This window comes from Cydia amplana, chromosome 7 (assembly GCF_948474715.1).
Source record: "Cydia amplana chromosome 7, ilCydAmpl1.1, whole genome shotgun sequence".
NCBI lineage: Eukaryota > Metazoa > Arthropoda > Insecta > Lepidoptera > Tortricidae > Cydia > Cydia amplana.
In genome coordinates, this window is record NC_086075.1 from 388,470 (window position 1) to 402,430 (window position 13,961).

Below are 13,961 nucleotides of genomic sequence, written 5' to 3' on the forward strand. Positions count from 1 at the left end.
AATTACACTGATAAAATGATAGAAATGTCTTAATCGACATTGTCTGAATTTAAAATACTGCTTTTAATAACAATGTTGTGGCTCCAATGGTTCATGAATTTTGATGGTGTTCAAATACTGTGGTAATTTCTAATGTAGGTAAATACTAAACTTACTAAATGATAAAGTAACTATATACTGTTCGTTATTCATTATTGTAATTCGTTGCTTTGAAACCTTTCAGAAAAATTGATTCTACTTACTATATTAGAACATATAGAAATAATTATTAGGTATTTAAATATCTCTAATTTTAATGTTTTTTGCTTAGGAACTTTCTGTTCTATTATACTGCTGTAGGGTGATCATTTTTAGAATTCGGTTCTTAAAGCACTTAATAAGTGAAATAAAACTTAGTTAAGTACATTTCAAAATGGCGGTTTTTGTTTAATTGTAAATCTCATTAATAGCTACATTAAATTATTATCCAAATATATTTTATCGCAGTATTAAGTGAAATAAAACGGCGCTACGGAGGTAGTGAAGACAGAATCTTGAATTAGTTTACTGAGTAAAATCGTTGTGAAACCTTATCGGATTTTAAGAACTATAGGTAGAGTTTAATTATACATAATATATTTAATCCTATTGGGTTTAATAATCGAAATCGTTTATTATTGTCACCATATTGATTGTGTCAGATGCGGCAGGAGAAGCCACAAACGGACTTTAGAGAGCAAGCGAGCATATGTACAGATAACTCTTACAATATTTACAACACGAATTATTTACACATTACCTACATGCTAATCTTTGGACTAATCGAAAGAGTTTTTTAAACACAGCAGAGATCCCATAGGAGTATTATGGAATGCTTAAGACTTATTTAAGATTGAATCTATCTAAAGTATTACGAGAACCTTAAACTATTATTTATAAAATTTATTTTCGTAACAGGATAGGCTTTTGGCCTATTAGACGCCCAGGCCTTAGTGCCTTCGTCGGCTGTCGGTCAACGGTCTTCGCGACACGTAGGTACTCTGTTGTACGTATATTGTTCAATTATATACATGGTAGTGGTAGATACGAGGAAAATTATTAATATCAGTGTTATAACTCTAGAATATTGTCATCACATGGGCAGCGCGGCGTGGGCCGCGGGCCTGCGTTCGCGTCGCGATCCTACAAATAAACTTTAAACAGAACATCTAGCTTATTACATATTTATATATGGCAATAATAATAAATATAAAGAAGAACAACATTACATTTATCGAGTATTATGCTACAGGTACCGGCCTTTGGTATTTGGCACATAAAACTATAGGTATACTTTTAAAGAGATAAAATGTTAACGCGATAAAATTTTTGGCATTAGCATGGCACATTCCTTTGGTATATTTGGCACTATACAATATAAATAGGGGATTCGTACTCTACCGTATAAAAATATGACGTTGAGCAATATTAATTAACTTCGAAACGAAAATACCGGGCGACGAATACTTGAGTATTATGAGTATTATGCAGTATGGCAGCACGCTCTGAGGTAAATTAAGTAAGCAGCGTGGTTGAGACTCGCGAGACCTAGTCCCGGTAGGGTTTGCAGATGGCGAAGCGGTGGTTCATGTGCTGGGAGTAGGAGCCGGAGTGCGAGAACTTCTTGAGGCACTTGCAGCACTGGAACGGCTTCTCGCCGGTGTGCAGCCGCTTGTGCTCCGTCAGGTGGTGCTTGTGTTTGAAGGCTTTCGGGCACTCCACGCACTTGTACGGCCGCTGACCTGCGCAACAGACAAACATTGATTATTTACAAATGCTGAAGAGCTAATATTGTCTTCGGCTACCGGGATAGTTACTCATGAAATAAAACTATGAAAACGTTGAACGATGTTGTTGGCTGAAGAGCTAGTTCTGAATTCCGTCTACAAATGTTTTATATAGGTAGCTACCTAATTTGAAATAGTGGTGTAATAATTTTATATTATTACTCACATAATAGGAGAAACAGTAAATGATTCGAATAGTTAAAGAGCCTCACCTGAGTGTTCGTACTTGTGCCGCGCTAGCGAGCTCTGTTTAACGAAGGTCTTGTCGCACTGGTCGCATACGAACTGGCCCTCGCCCTCCTTATACTCCATCTTCAGCTTATTCTTCTTAAGTACCGGCCCTTCGTCGTCATAGTCGTTATGGGCAAGCATCTCCTCTCCCCACAGCGGTCGCTCGTACGACGGACTTAGCCCAGGCGCGCGCCCGTCCATATGCATATTAAGGATAGGAGACCGGGTATTCGCTATATCGTTGTATTGTAACAGCTTGTCCATCGGTATTGTAGGGTTCAGTTTCTGAGCTAAAGGCCGTTTCTGGGCTCCTAACTCCCCCGGCGACGGCGACAGGCGGAAGTCTGTGAAGGACGATGAAGAACAATTGGAATGTGGGTACGTGTTCAAGTAGTTGTTGCGGTGGGGCGTCGTGCTGCGCGAGGATTTCTGGCTCAGGTTGACCGCTTCCTCGGAGTCGGAATGTGTGACGGAAATGCTGCAGGGCGACGGCGATGGACTCGAAGTCACTGACGCGCTCTTTTTGGTCGACAGGTCTAAAGGCTGATCGTACACTGCTACGGTCTGTGTCATTCTTCGAACTCTCGCCCTGTTATTTTGGAACCAGACTTGCACTACTCTATTATGAAGACCGATTTCCTGAGCGATCTTTTTGAATTCCTCGCGTTTTGGTTGAGGGTTAATAGCATAGTGCTGTTTCAGAATCGCCTGCTGCTCGTCGGTTAAGTTGGTTCGAACTCTGATTTTCCGGACGTCATCATTAGTGGAGTTTTTCTCGTCGCGGCCTTCTCTCGTGAAATCTTCGTCCTCGCTGGCACTGACTCCGCTTTGGATGGATGCCCGCATCTCGGCTTCTAGTCTATTGAGCGCTACCGTTTCTTCAACCTGTGCCGCCAAGCCCTCGTGCTTTCTAAATGTTAATAAATTTCCACAATACGCCTTCTCGTGGTCTAATAAATCGCTTTTATTTCTGAAAATAGCGTTGCATTTTAAGCATTTGTGTAAATCGTCGGGCTCGTCTTTGATGATGACGTGCGGGGTCGGCGGCGACTCTATGCTCGGGCAGACGCTTCCCGACATAGGAGACATCTTTTCCATATTAGCTCTGAAGAAATGTTTAGTTACTGATGCGCTAACGGATTCTAATATCGTGTTGAAAGGTTGGTTGTTGTCGGCTTCAAGGCCATTATTGTTTAAGGGGACGGTATCTAAGTTACGAGTGGGTGGTCTCAGATCACATTCTCGTTCCTCACGTTCTTTTTTAATAGCGACTGCCTCTTCATCTTCTATGTCCATAACTAGTTCAGCGCTTCCCTCTGAGCGCTTATCGTCTTCTTCAGTCACTTCTTCGATCATGTCCTCAGGATCCGTTGGATGGGGGCTCCGTTTTGGGCTCATAGGGTTTTCTATTTTACTTTGGTAGTATTGCGATGAAGCGAGTTGCTCAAGTAACTGGGTAAGTGGCGCTGGGAAACTGTATGGGGCGATGCCATTCGCTGGGCTCATGGGCATACCGGGAGGTATGTAGAATGGCATTCTGCCGAGCGGCGAGCGATGGAAGCCGTTGTCTTGTGACATGTTGGCAAAGAACGCTGCCTCGTTGTATTTGGGAAGGATTGGAAGGAAGGAGCTTCCATTAGGGGCGATGTTATTGTTTAATTGGCTAGCCATTGCGTTGGCGCGCTTGCGTGAAGGGCTTCGGTCAGGGTTAAGTGCGGGGTTATTAGGTTTTATGCGGCCCATCTTGAGGTTCATAACCAAACACTTCTTGGAAGTCATATGCGAAGAGTAAGAGCCGGAATGCGAGAATTTCTTTCCGCAGTTTGCACATTCAAATGGCTTCTCTCCGGAATGTATGCGGAGGTGCTCTTTCAAATGGTGCTTAAACTTAAAGGCTTTGTCGCAGTCGTTGCATTTGAACTTGCGAAGGTTCGCGCTCTCATCGTGGCTTATCATATGCCGCTGCAGTCGGTATACATTTGCAAAGCTTTTGTGGCAAATCTTGCAGGCCTGTTGACAATACGAGCTTAGTTAGTTTTACAGTAGCATGGTCTAAATTATTTCAAAACAATACAGTCTTTTTTACAGTATAGTCAACTCTCTGTCATCATTGATACTAGGTTAAGTTGTACTAAGATACATATATATTTGAGAGTAACTAGAAGCGAAAAGTTAGTTTATAGGCAATCATATGTTTTGTAGTCGCTAAAATGGACTGCGAAAGACTGCAATATTGAATCTTACATAGCGACTCATAAGAGGCAGTATATACAATGCACTAACATATTTGACAGTATCCACCTGAGTGTTGGGCGAGTGCAGCGTCTCGTGGCGCTCGAGCTGCTCTCTGGTGGGGTAGGCGCCGCGGCACTGGCTGCAGGAGAACGGCCCGCCCGGGCCCAGCGGGGAGCCGCGGTCCTCCTCCTCGTCCGGCGGCTTGCTCTCGCCCGACAGAGGGCGGACTGTAACAAGCGAGATATATATTTAGCATGTATTTCGATTTGAGTTCAGAGAGTCACAAACGCAGTTGCCGCTACTTATTGGAATTTACGCTCTTATTTTCAAACTACACGCTGCTGTATTAACCTAATTATATTAATTCAATAATTTGGTTCTCACTAGGTTTAAGTTTTCGGTCATTAGGTACATGTCACGAAAGCTAGTGACCAGTAAGTTACAGTCGCGTGGAAGTTCCAAAAGGTTCAAAAGTGACAAACCTTCAAATTCCGTGACTGTACATAGGATTAAATTGCTTTAATTAAATAAAAAGCTCTCGTAAAGAATAGTCAAGACAATGGGAGCGATAATCCAATGTCATTGACGCCATATTTGCCGTTAAATTATCGTTAATTACACTGCAAACACGACAGCGGCTGTGCGGCACGATCCCCGTGTAGTACGCATCATAAAAGCCCAATTGGAAACAATACAATCGCGTTGTCGACGATTAAAATTATCGCGGACACCTTTACGGCGGCGTTGTAAAAACAAACACGGCAACAATTCAATTTGGAGTCGGTTATATCGGTAATACGGCCCATTTTCCCGCGTAATAACGTTTTTAAAAGCACCGCTGGCGGGCGCGCGTCGTAAATCAAATATAATAAAGAGCAAAACAACGTTCGGACGTATTAATTAGATCGAGCGTCGCTGTATGCTGCGAGTTACGGTGCAAGCTGGTGGGTAACCATTGCTTTCCATACATAGCCACTGCTCAGGTGAACCAGAATAACTACAAGTTCCATCCATACCAACTACGCGTAATCAAAAAGCGTATTTTACACTAGTTCCGAGCTTTGACCTCTGCTTTTGGAATAACGTAACTGCACGCAAGCTGGCCGTAATCCGCGATCGGACACCGGTATTGAATTTTAGAAAATACGGCCTCGTAAACCGACCGTTCCCCTTTACGGGCGAGGTGATAGTGAATACCTAAATAAAGCTTCGCTAAACATAAATGATAGCGCAATATCCACTGTACATTTGGCTTATTGAATGAACGGTTACTCTTTAACACATGACATGATGTCCGGAATAGTTATGCTGTTTGTAAACTATTCCTAAATTACTAAATTTAAATTGGAAATATGCCTATTATTACAATGAAATTTGCGTTAAACCAGGAAATATAACGATATAAAGTACAAAACTATTTACTAGGTATATCTACTTCTATTCACCTTGTATCATTTGAAAACCTTAATCATAACCTAACTTATTTATTAGGTACCTATACTCCTCTACTTCACTACTACAATACTTAAATTTAAATTGTTGTCCGCATGAGTTTTAAACAGTTACGTACATTTGTAAGAATTTCCGTTTTTCTTTACATTTTCCTCTACTAAAATACAGGTTGGCCCCAGTGAACGGAGTTTGCCTAAATTAGGAGGGTAACGTCGACAAAAAAAAATCTTACACGTCTTTCCATGATTGATTATAATTTATGTAAAACTATAATCTTTCAAGTAAATCTAAAATTTTCTCCATTAGAACACTCCTCTTGCAAACGGTTTGTTAAAATTATCAACAATATGCGAAAATTTGTATAATTGATATTAGTTATAAACGTTAAGTTTAAAATTACTAAACTTTTACACTAATTACAATTACTTAACTGTCTATTTATAAAAGCATGAATTACATCGCAAGATAATTCAGAAACTCTTCGTTGCTCAAACGAAGAGTTTCCGAATTATCTTAGGGGAGGAATAGTTCCGCTACTCGCCAACAGATGGCGCTGACAGTCCCGCCGTGCGTAGCTCTACGGCTGAAATAAAATTCAAACAATATTCGAAGAAGTCGTGTTATTTGCTAATAAAATCAACTCGATTAACAATACATGCTTTGTTTTTAGTTAACTATAAATACGTTTGTAATAAACAATAAATCCGTAAATACGAATGCAGATTATTGAAAGACTTAGGTATTTTTTGAACATTTATTTTATTTCTATAAGTAGGTAGGTACATACCTACTACTAAATGAAATGCGAAAAAAGGTGTCCTTAACTCTACAATGTGTCTGTACCTAATATGTAGTATGAAATCAAATGAGTCAAATTTTTATTTAAAAAAAAACTCAATTAAAACCGTTTACGTTAATAATACCTACTTATAGTATTTATACGATTTATTAAAAGCAAACTTTTGCTTTATTAACGTTGTATGCCAAAGCCAACTGCATAACAGAATTGCTTATAAAACACCGGGCCAATTTTTCCATTCGGCGCCCGCTATAAATCGCATTAGAATTCACATAAAACATGTCAACATGTAGGTAGAACGGATAAAACACCTACGTCGAGTAATCTGCGCACGGGCAAGTGCGTCCGTTAACCGCTGATAAAAAACCTTACGCACACTACGAAGTCTCGCTTCCTATTGCCTGTTAGAGTAAATAACAATTATCACACGCACACAAGCGCGCAGATAAGAGCCCGATTGTTGCACACACGGACGTTGATTGGTCGCACCTGTGTCAGTGAAAAAACTCCGCCCGCCAGACACCATGTTGTAACGTCTCGGGAATTGTAATTGCGCGCTGAGAGAACTATCGAATTGTTTGGACGCGCGCTATTTGTTCAATTGTAGTGCGCTTCTGTTTTATGATCTGCGGTCGGCTTTGTTGTTCTAACCGTAGTATTTTTACACCGAAAGGACGTCCGTGTTAGTAACATTATAGCACATGTTTCGTGCCTTTGTTTTCTCTATAGCCAGCAACTTGTAATTTTGCGGATATAGTTCTGCGCCTGTTTTCTTTTTTGACTCGAAAACGGCTATCATTGGAGATTCAATAACTTTTTTTATTGTTCCTATCTTTTGTAAGTTTTGGCATTGTACATTTTTATTTTGGATTTATGTCTTTATGACTATTTACCTACTTACTCTTATTTAATTGTAATGACAATCCTTATTGGAGCTACAATTTGATTTAATCATTGGCATTGTTAACAATATCTATTACGATTATTATTTTAATTTCAATCAATCAATGAGTTTATTTTATTAATAGTTAGTAGTATAGTTTTTTTTATTTTGATAATCATGATATACCTATATTAGTATATTCTTGACATAAATGCAAACGCATTATGTAACTGTCTATCATGAAAGAACTGATGATGATGAATAGAATAGGTAGAATAGATTTTTTTTATATTAATTTGTACATCGTAAGATTCGATGAACTAGTTTCTACACGAATATTTGGCGCTAATAATGGACAAAGTATGGTTATGATTTCTTGTAGGTAGGTACCTAAAAGTAATTAGGTAGGTGAGTATAACATCCAAAGTGCTTATCTGAAATGTACAGGAAATGCACGGGTTATTTACCTAGTAATGAGGCAGGACGTGTACTTCTACCTACGCCGGGAAATGCCATTGATAACGGTGCCAAAGTCTAAATAACGTACTTACTGCACAATGCCACTGAAATCGTCACAATTAACATAGGCACATTTGGTGAATAATTGTGATGTTTTTGAATAGATATCTATTAATAATTCTAGTATTTAGTTCTTATAACAACACACACTATAATAGTAAATAGGTACACCTTAAAATAATTATGTTTTTAATAATATGAATTTGTAATGTACTTATTGAAGTAGGTACTTATTGTAAATAACGTTTTTGACTCTACCTGGGTATTTATTTTATTATTTATAATATATTGGATGCAAATAGATAAAGCACGTAACGCAAGTATTTTTGTCGTATGTATTTAGGACGCCTGTCTCCAGTGATTAAACATTTAATTATATTTCATGATTGCAAATAGATACCTACTAGAATGTGGTTGTGATATCTGTTACAAAATCACCAAAACCTCTTTTTTTACCTATTTCTCAATAAGTTCCGCTACATAGTTTTAGTTCTAAACTGCACGCATAACATTCTTCGTCTTTTATATCCATAAAACAATTAAGAAATATTTATTATTTTGAAGAAAAACCTCAATTATGAAGATCCTATAAATTCCTTGTATAAATAGATAAATAAAAAGCATTGGTTTCTCACTGTTTACAAAACTGACAGAATAGTGAATGAAGGTAATGGAAAGAAAGTTCATTCAATAAAATGTGAAAAAATACCATAGAATTAAAACAATGTACACAAATGGAAATTAAAGTTGGTACGTTATTTGACCTACAGGAATTAATCTACACAGTTATTTTAAAATGAAAGCATTCCTCTAAAATAAAAGGACAATATCCATCACCAATAACAGTTGGGTAGATACTATCTTCCCTATATTATTTCCAGCATCCGTTACCTATTGGATTCATCCATCAATGAGTCACACGCGTGATCGGTAACGCTGTTTGGCGAGCGATTACCGCGTTTGCTTGTCAACGTTAATTTTGTTTGTGCTTTAAACTCCATAAATAGGCGATTAGCGAAGCACCTATTGACGAAGCTTACATTTACACTGATAACAACACCATTTCTAATGACTTGTTTTTCTGGTAGCTTAAGACATTCACTTTATGCACTGATACTATTAGTTAATGAGTTGGGTGATGTGATAAATTTGATAAAACTTTTAGCTATAAAATCAAAACCACTTTTCATAAAAATAACGTTCAAACGTAACTGATTTTAGGAACGTGGAAATATGTAAGATTTAGGTTAACGTTTAACAGGTTCTATTATCGGTAACCATTTCATATCATTCAAACGTTATAACATGCGCGAACATTTGCACAATTTATGCATGAAGCAAATATTTTGTTCTACATGAATGAACACTTTTTTTCATGTATAATCGCATGTCCAGCGGTCGGTAATGTTATTAAGCGCACAGCCCGGAAGCGGTCGCTCCACGGAAAACGATAAAACGAACTTGCACTAATTTATTCATACGTTCCACGAACTTTCTCATCTCAACGCACTGTACTGTATTAACCGGCCCTATTATTTCTATATCCACTCCAGACAGGCGGCACTCAAAGAAGAAGAAATAAAAAGTAAGAGAAAAAGCAAAATGAATTAAAACAACATAATCATTTACGTTTTAAGACGGTGAAAGCGAGCGGGTTCCCCTCGACAAACGAAACTTTCTTTCAAGTCTGTGTGTACCTGTTCCCGATTCTCAAGTGGATGAATTATATCCCGAGGGACCGAGGGGAGATTACCGAACACGAAGGTTACTTCTAATGAAGATGTGCTCGAGTTTTATTTTTAATGCGGCTGAGGTGATATCATTCTCACCTGATTTTCTAATGGGGGAACTTTGCTGTAAAATTTTTACTTTTTTTTTTAATTTACGCTCGCTTCAACTTGACAAAACACAAGTTATTAAAGAACAATTTTATACTTAAATTTTATTCCATTTTGGGGATTAACACAGTATTTATGATTGTAGACTGCGCACAATTGAATATTTATAATAGAGCAATCGGTCGCGAGTTGCACAATAAAAGAATAACAAGAATAGAACATTGGGTAAAGTCAATAAACAGATAGAAAATGCAAATAAAAACAAAAAGAAAGGAAGCTTACTTAAGGCCGCGAGCCGCCTGGCGGAGGTGGTGGATGTCGGGACTTGCTTACTCCTCATGTCCGCAAGCCAACCGGCCGCCAAGCATTCGTACAAACCGCCAACTCCCATAAGAGGGCTCTGCACTTTCATGGAGCGACACCTCTGTTCACACACTACCCGCGATACGCACTTCGCGTGGACACTGCGTTATCTATCTACTACACGGAGATATCACAGCCTCCGCTGACGTCAGCGGGGTCGAGTCTTGGTTCTGCGGCACCGGCGCGCTACTCACATCGGCAGGCGCCCCACACGTTGGCCAGGCTCCACAGGCGGTACGAGTAGCTGTCACCATAGCACCCGAACATGCTCTCATCGGTTCTCGCGACCATGGCCCGCGCGCGCGGACTGACGTGCGAGCGGCGGCGCGGCGCGCGGCGGAATGAAGCGGCCCGCCTTCGCCCCGCCCTGCCTCCGCGCGTCCCGCGCCGCCCCTTCCCCCCACCTATACTTAATTAGTAGAGCTAGCAAGGCACCGTGCACCGTGCGAGCTATCACCGGACTCGATAATGAGAATGACACACACCGATTATATTATAACACCTCTGCACTCTCCTTTTTTTAAACCGCTAATATACCGCCTATACAATTGTTTATTTACATACCGCTCGACGCTCCACCTTCCCATTGATGCTCTACCTGTCTCTATCTGCCAAAGTATCGCAACTCATACGAGACGAAGACGTGGCTCATTAATTTGGCACCTTTCATTTGTCGTACTCGTCTCTAATGATTATGACAAGTAATTTTAACGCTTTATAAATACAATACAACGTTAAGTAGCGCTTTTATCACTGAGTAATTAAAATTATGATACGACAAAAAAATATTTACACTTAATCAATGAGAATAGTGTTGATGTTTCAATGAAATTACTATCTGGTCGGACGTCGTACCTTCCGTGCGAGGCCGATAAGCGGCCGCGCGTGCAGGGGCGAGCGGAGCAGCCGTTGCACTTTTAGTTCGGCTTTCGGTCACTAGATGGCGCTGGGAGTCTCGCGGCGCGTTAAACGCGGACGGATCTGCGGTCATCGTTATGTAGCCAATGGGACTACGAATGGTTCTGATTTGTTATTGCTACGACTAGGTGTTATAAACGTTTCGCTAATCTTGTTTGCGCAATTATAATTATGTTGTTGGTACATAGTGCAAATTGATTCAGTATTTAATTTATGCTATCGCAGAGACATAATGGAATGTGCCATTTCGTAGGTACGATAAATAAGATTAAATCTACGTCAACGTTAGATAAATTAACGTAATGAAGCTTATGATATGATGTAATATATATGTACTTAAGTGAAGTAACTTACCTAGTGCATCATATATGCTGTAGGCCGAGTATCTATACTGCTCGTTTGCCGTATAACAATAATACGACATCATTTTGTTTGACACACTTATATTCACTAATTTATAATGAACAAAACCTTTTTTAGTTATTTTAATGATAACACCTAAAAAATATTTTTAATATAGTTAATTTCCTTGTATTTATTAATTATAAATAAAGCCTACTTATGTTTTCCGGTATAATGCAACGCGCGAAGCAGGCGACCGTTTCGCGCGATGGTTTGCCTTGAACTGTGAATATGTCAATGGGGACTTGGTTTTCTAATTTTCATCAACCTGAATAGGCATTTTGCCGCGTATTATGCATGACTCAATGTTTACTTACCTACCTAACTATTAGTATATGAATATTTTAGCATTAGTTATCTTTAGTAAGGGAACTTTCAGTAGTATAAATTAACGTTGATAAAAGCTCGTCTGAAAAAAAAAAAGATAGTTTCACTCTTTTTAATATTGACAACACTTTTTATTACATAAACGAAATCATGAAAATGCAGAACATTAGATAAATATGATAGTATGTATTACATTTTGTGAATAATAATATTTTAATATGTATTGTTGTTTAGATGTTGCTATTAATCAATATTGATATAGTTATTATTTCCTTAATTGTAATAGCGAATAAATAAATAAATATTATGCATAATATGAATAATACCTATGTAGGTAGGTACATGTTTTATTTTTATTTTAGACTATTCTATATTTGAACGAATCTTTAAAATTCTATGCTAGGTATAGGTAACCTATCAAGCCGAGGACAGGTTGATGAAGTGTTAGTTCTATTTTAAAGTTGACTGTATAGTTCTGTGATAGCTGTGGATTGGTTGAATATTATTTTGTGCCGAATTGTTAATAATTAAGCATAAAAAAATTGAAGTAAGTTCTGCAAAAACATTAAAACGACGGAACTCATTGTAAATCTCAAGACAAAAGCTATCGAGTGGCGGTAAAGCTATACTACCCTCATAAACTCTACCTCCAACTTAAACAACCATCACATCCTAATTTAAGCTCTATGGCTTTATATTTTAGATAGTTTTTTTTATTGCAGTTTCAGTGTCGGTTGTAAATTGTGTAACCTTTAGAAACAATAGCACCTTGTGCCACGTGTGTTACACGTGCGCGGGACCACCTCGACATTGTAGACGCATTGTCACTCCCGCCTTTGTCTTAGTTGATATACTACGTCTATTTATAATTTATAAAAGTCGACGGTTGATGAAGCTAGGTAGAAACAGATGTGGACTGGCTATTATGAATTTCGTGGGATCGAGGTATGCAAGTTATTTATGTCGTTATGGTAAATTGCGCTTGGACTTGAACAAGTATTGATTTAAATGAAGCATTGTTATGGTCCGAGACTTGTAATGTTATAAGCTCTACTATTAAGATATTCAATGTAGGGAGGCATGTAACTTAACTTTTTTACATAAAAGTACATTTTATAGTGTCGTCTTTAACATTAGGTACTAATTGATCTACCTATCGTACAATTGTTTTATGAAGAACCTATTCTAATTTACTATCAAGATTGTGAGATAACCAACCTTACGATAGTTAGGTACGGCGTAGGATAAAAATAGTACATAGTTTTGACTAATTATATACTCAATGTATAATTATAATCAAGTAACTACCTCTAATAGGTATCAGTTAGGTAGTACACGTTGATATAGTATTTTTTATGTATTTTTAATATGCTCAAGTATCTAATGAAATTTATCAACCTAATGTAGATCTAGGTAGGTATATTATTTACTATTTACAACTAGACGAGAGCCAATGACGCAGGTAGTTATTATAATTCATACACACATAAGGAAAGAAACAAACATATGTACGTATTATTTCAGCTTGTTTATCAAATGAGACAAACTGGTAAAATACTTGTTAGACCTCCCGACCTCTGACACCCAAACCGCGTCATTGCACGTCAACATGCTGTTGACTGTTGATTGCAGCACTCTTAGATCGTAATGAGCAGATAACCTAGCCTAGTCGGTAGTGACCCTGTCTACGAAGCAGGAGTTCCTGGGTTCGAATCCCGGTAAGGATATTTAACTTAATATGTTATTTAAGTATTTATCTTTATCTATCTATTATACCTACAGTTATTGGTATCTACTCATTGCTAGAAAAAAAATGCTCACGGTTTTTCTCACTAAACTGCGCACGTAACAATTTGAAATTTACGAAAAACTAGCGTAGAACTGAAAAAAACGTACGCAATTTTTTTTTCTAGGCATGAGAAGATAGCAAATTATTCAACCTATCTGCCATTTTAATTTGGTAAACGATGTACCAAACACCCTGTGTATATATCGTCGTCTATTTAGGGTGTCATTCTGAATCCCTAACAACGTTTGTCCTAAAGACCACTTGCCCTAACTGGTTTGTCCTAATGGGCACATGCCATAATGATCAATTGTCATAACGATTATTTTCCATAATGTAAGGTTCTGAAAAATGGTTAGGTTTCAGAACTTGCTGCCACAAAAGTGGGTTAGGTTACGGTTCA

The 13,961-nt window shown here is 38.3% G+C and overlaps 1 protein-coding gene across 5 annotated transcripts; it reads right to left on the minus strand.

Moving 5' to 3' along the window:
• Positions 1 to 11,468, minus strand: LOC134649336 (zinc finger protein 1). Of its 5 annotated transcripts, none has more exons than XM_063504047.1 (4): positions 11,398 to 11,468; positions 4,320 to 4,498; positions 2,018 to 4,046; positions 1 to 1,760 (listed from the first exon to the last, which is right to left on the minus strand). In XM_063504047.1, the coding sequence occupies exons 1-4, from the start codon at positions 11,465 to 11,467 to the stop codon at positions 1,567 to 1,569; spliced, it is 2,472 nt and encodes an 823-aa protein (XP_063360117.1). In that variant the 5' UTR covers position 11,468; the 3' UTR covers positions 1 to 1,566. The 5 variants fall into 5 exon arrangements, with proteins under 5 accessions (XP_063360117.1, XP_063360113.1, XP_063360115.1 ...); XM_063504043.1 differs by lacking the exon at positions 11,398 to 11,468 and adding an exon at positions 10,981 to 11,145; XM_063504045.1 differs by lacking the exon at positions 11,398 to 11,468 and adding an exon at positions 10,981 to 11,144 and having other exon boundaries at positions 4,338 to 4,498.
• Between the last annotated feature and the right edge of the window lie 2,493 nt (positions 11,469 to 13,961).

Excerpts from the sequence above, each read along its gene's own strand:
- LOC134649336 (XM_063504043.1), bottom strand. The coding sequence starts at position 11,116 with ATGACCGCAGATCCGTCCGCGTTTAACGCGCCGCGAGACTCCCAGCGC. Across the intron at positions 4,499-10,980 it reads TTATCGGCCTCGCACGGAAG|TCCGCCCTCTGTCGGGCGAG; the intron begins GTACGACGTCCG and ends CGCTTGTTACAG. Across the intron at positions 4,047-4,319 it reads AGGTGGATACTGTCAAATAT|GCCTGCAAGATTTGCCACAA; the intron begins GTTAGTGCATTG and ends TATTGTCAACAG.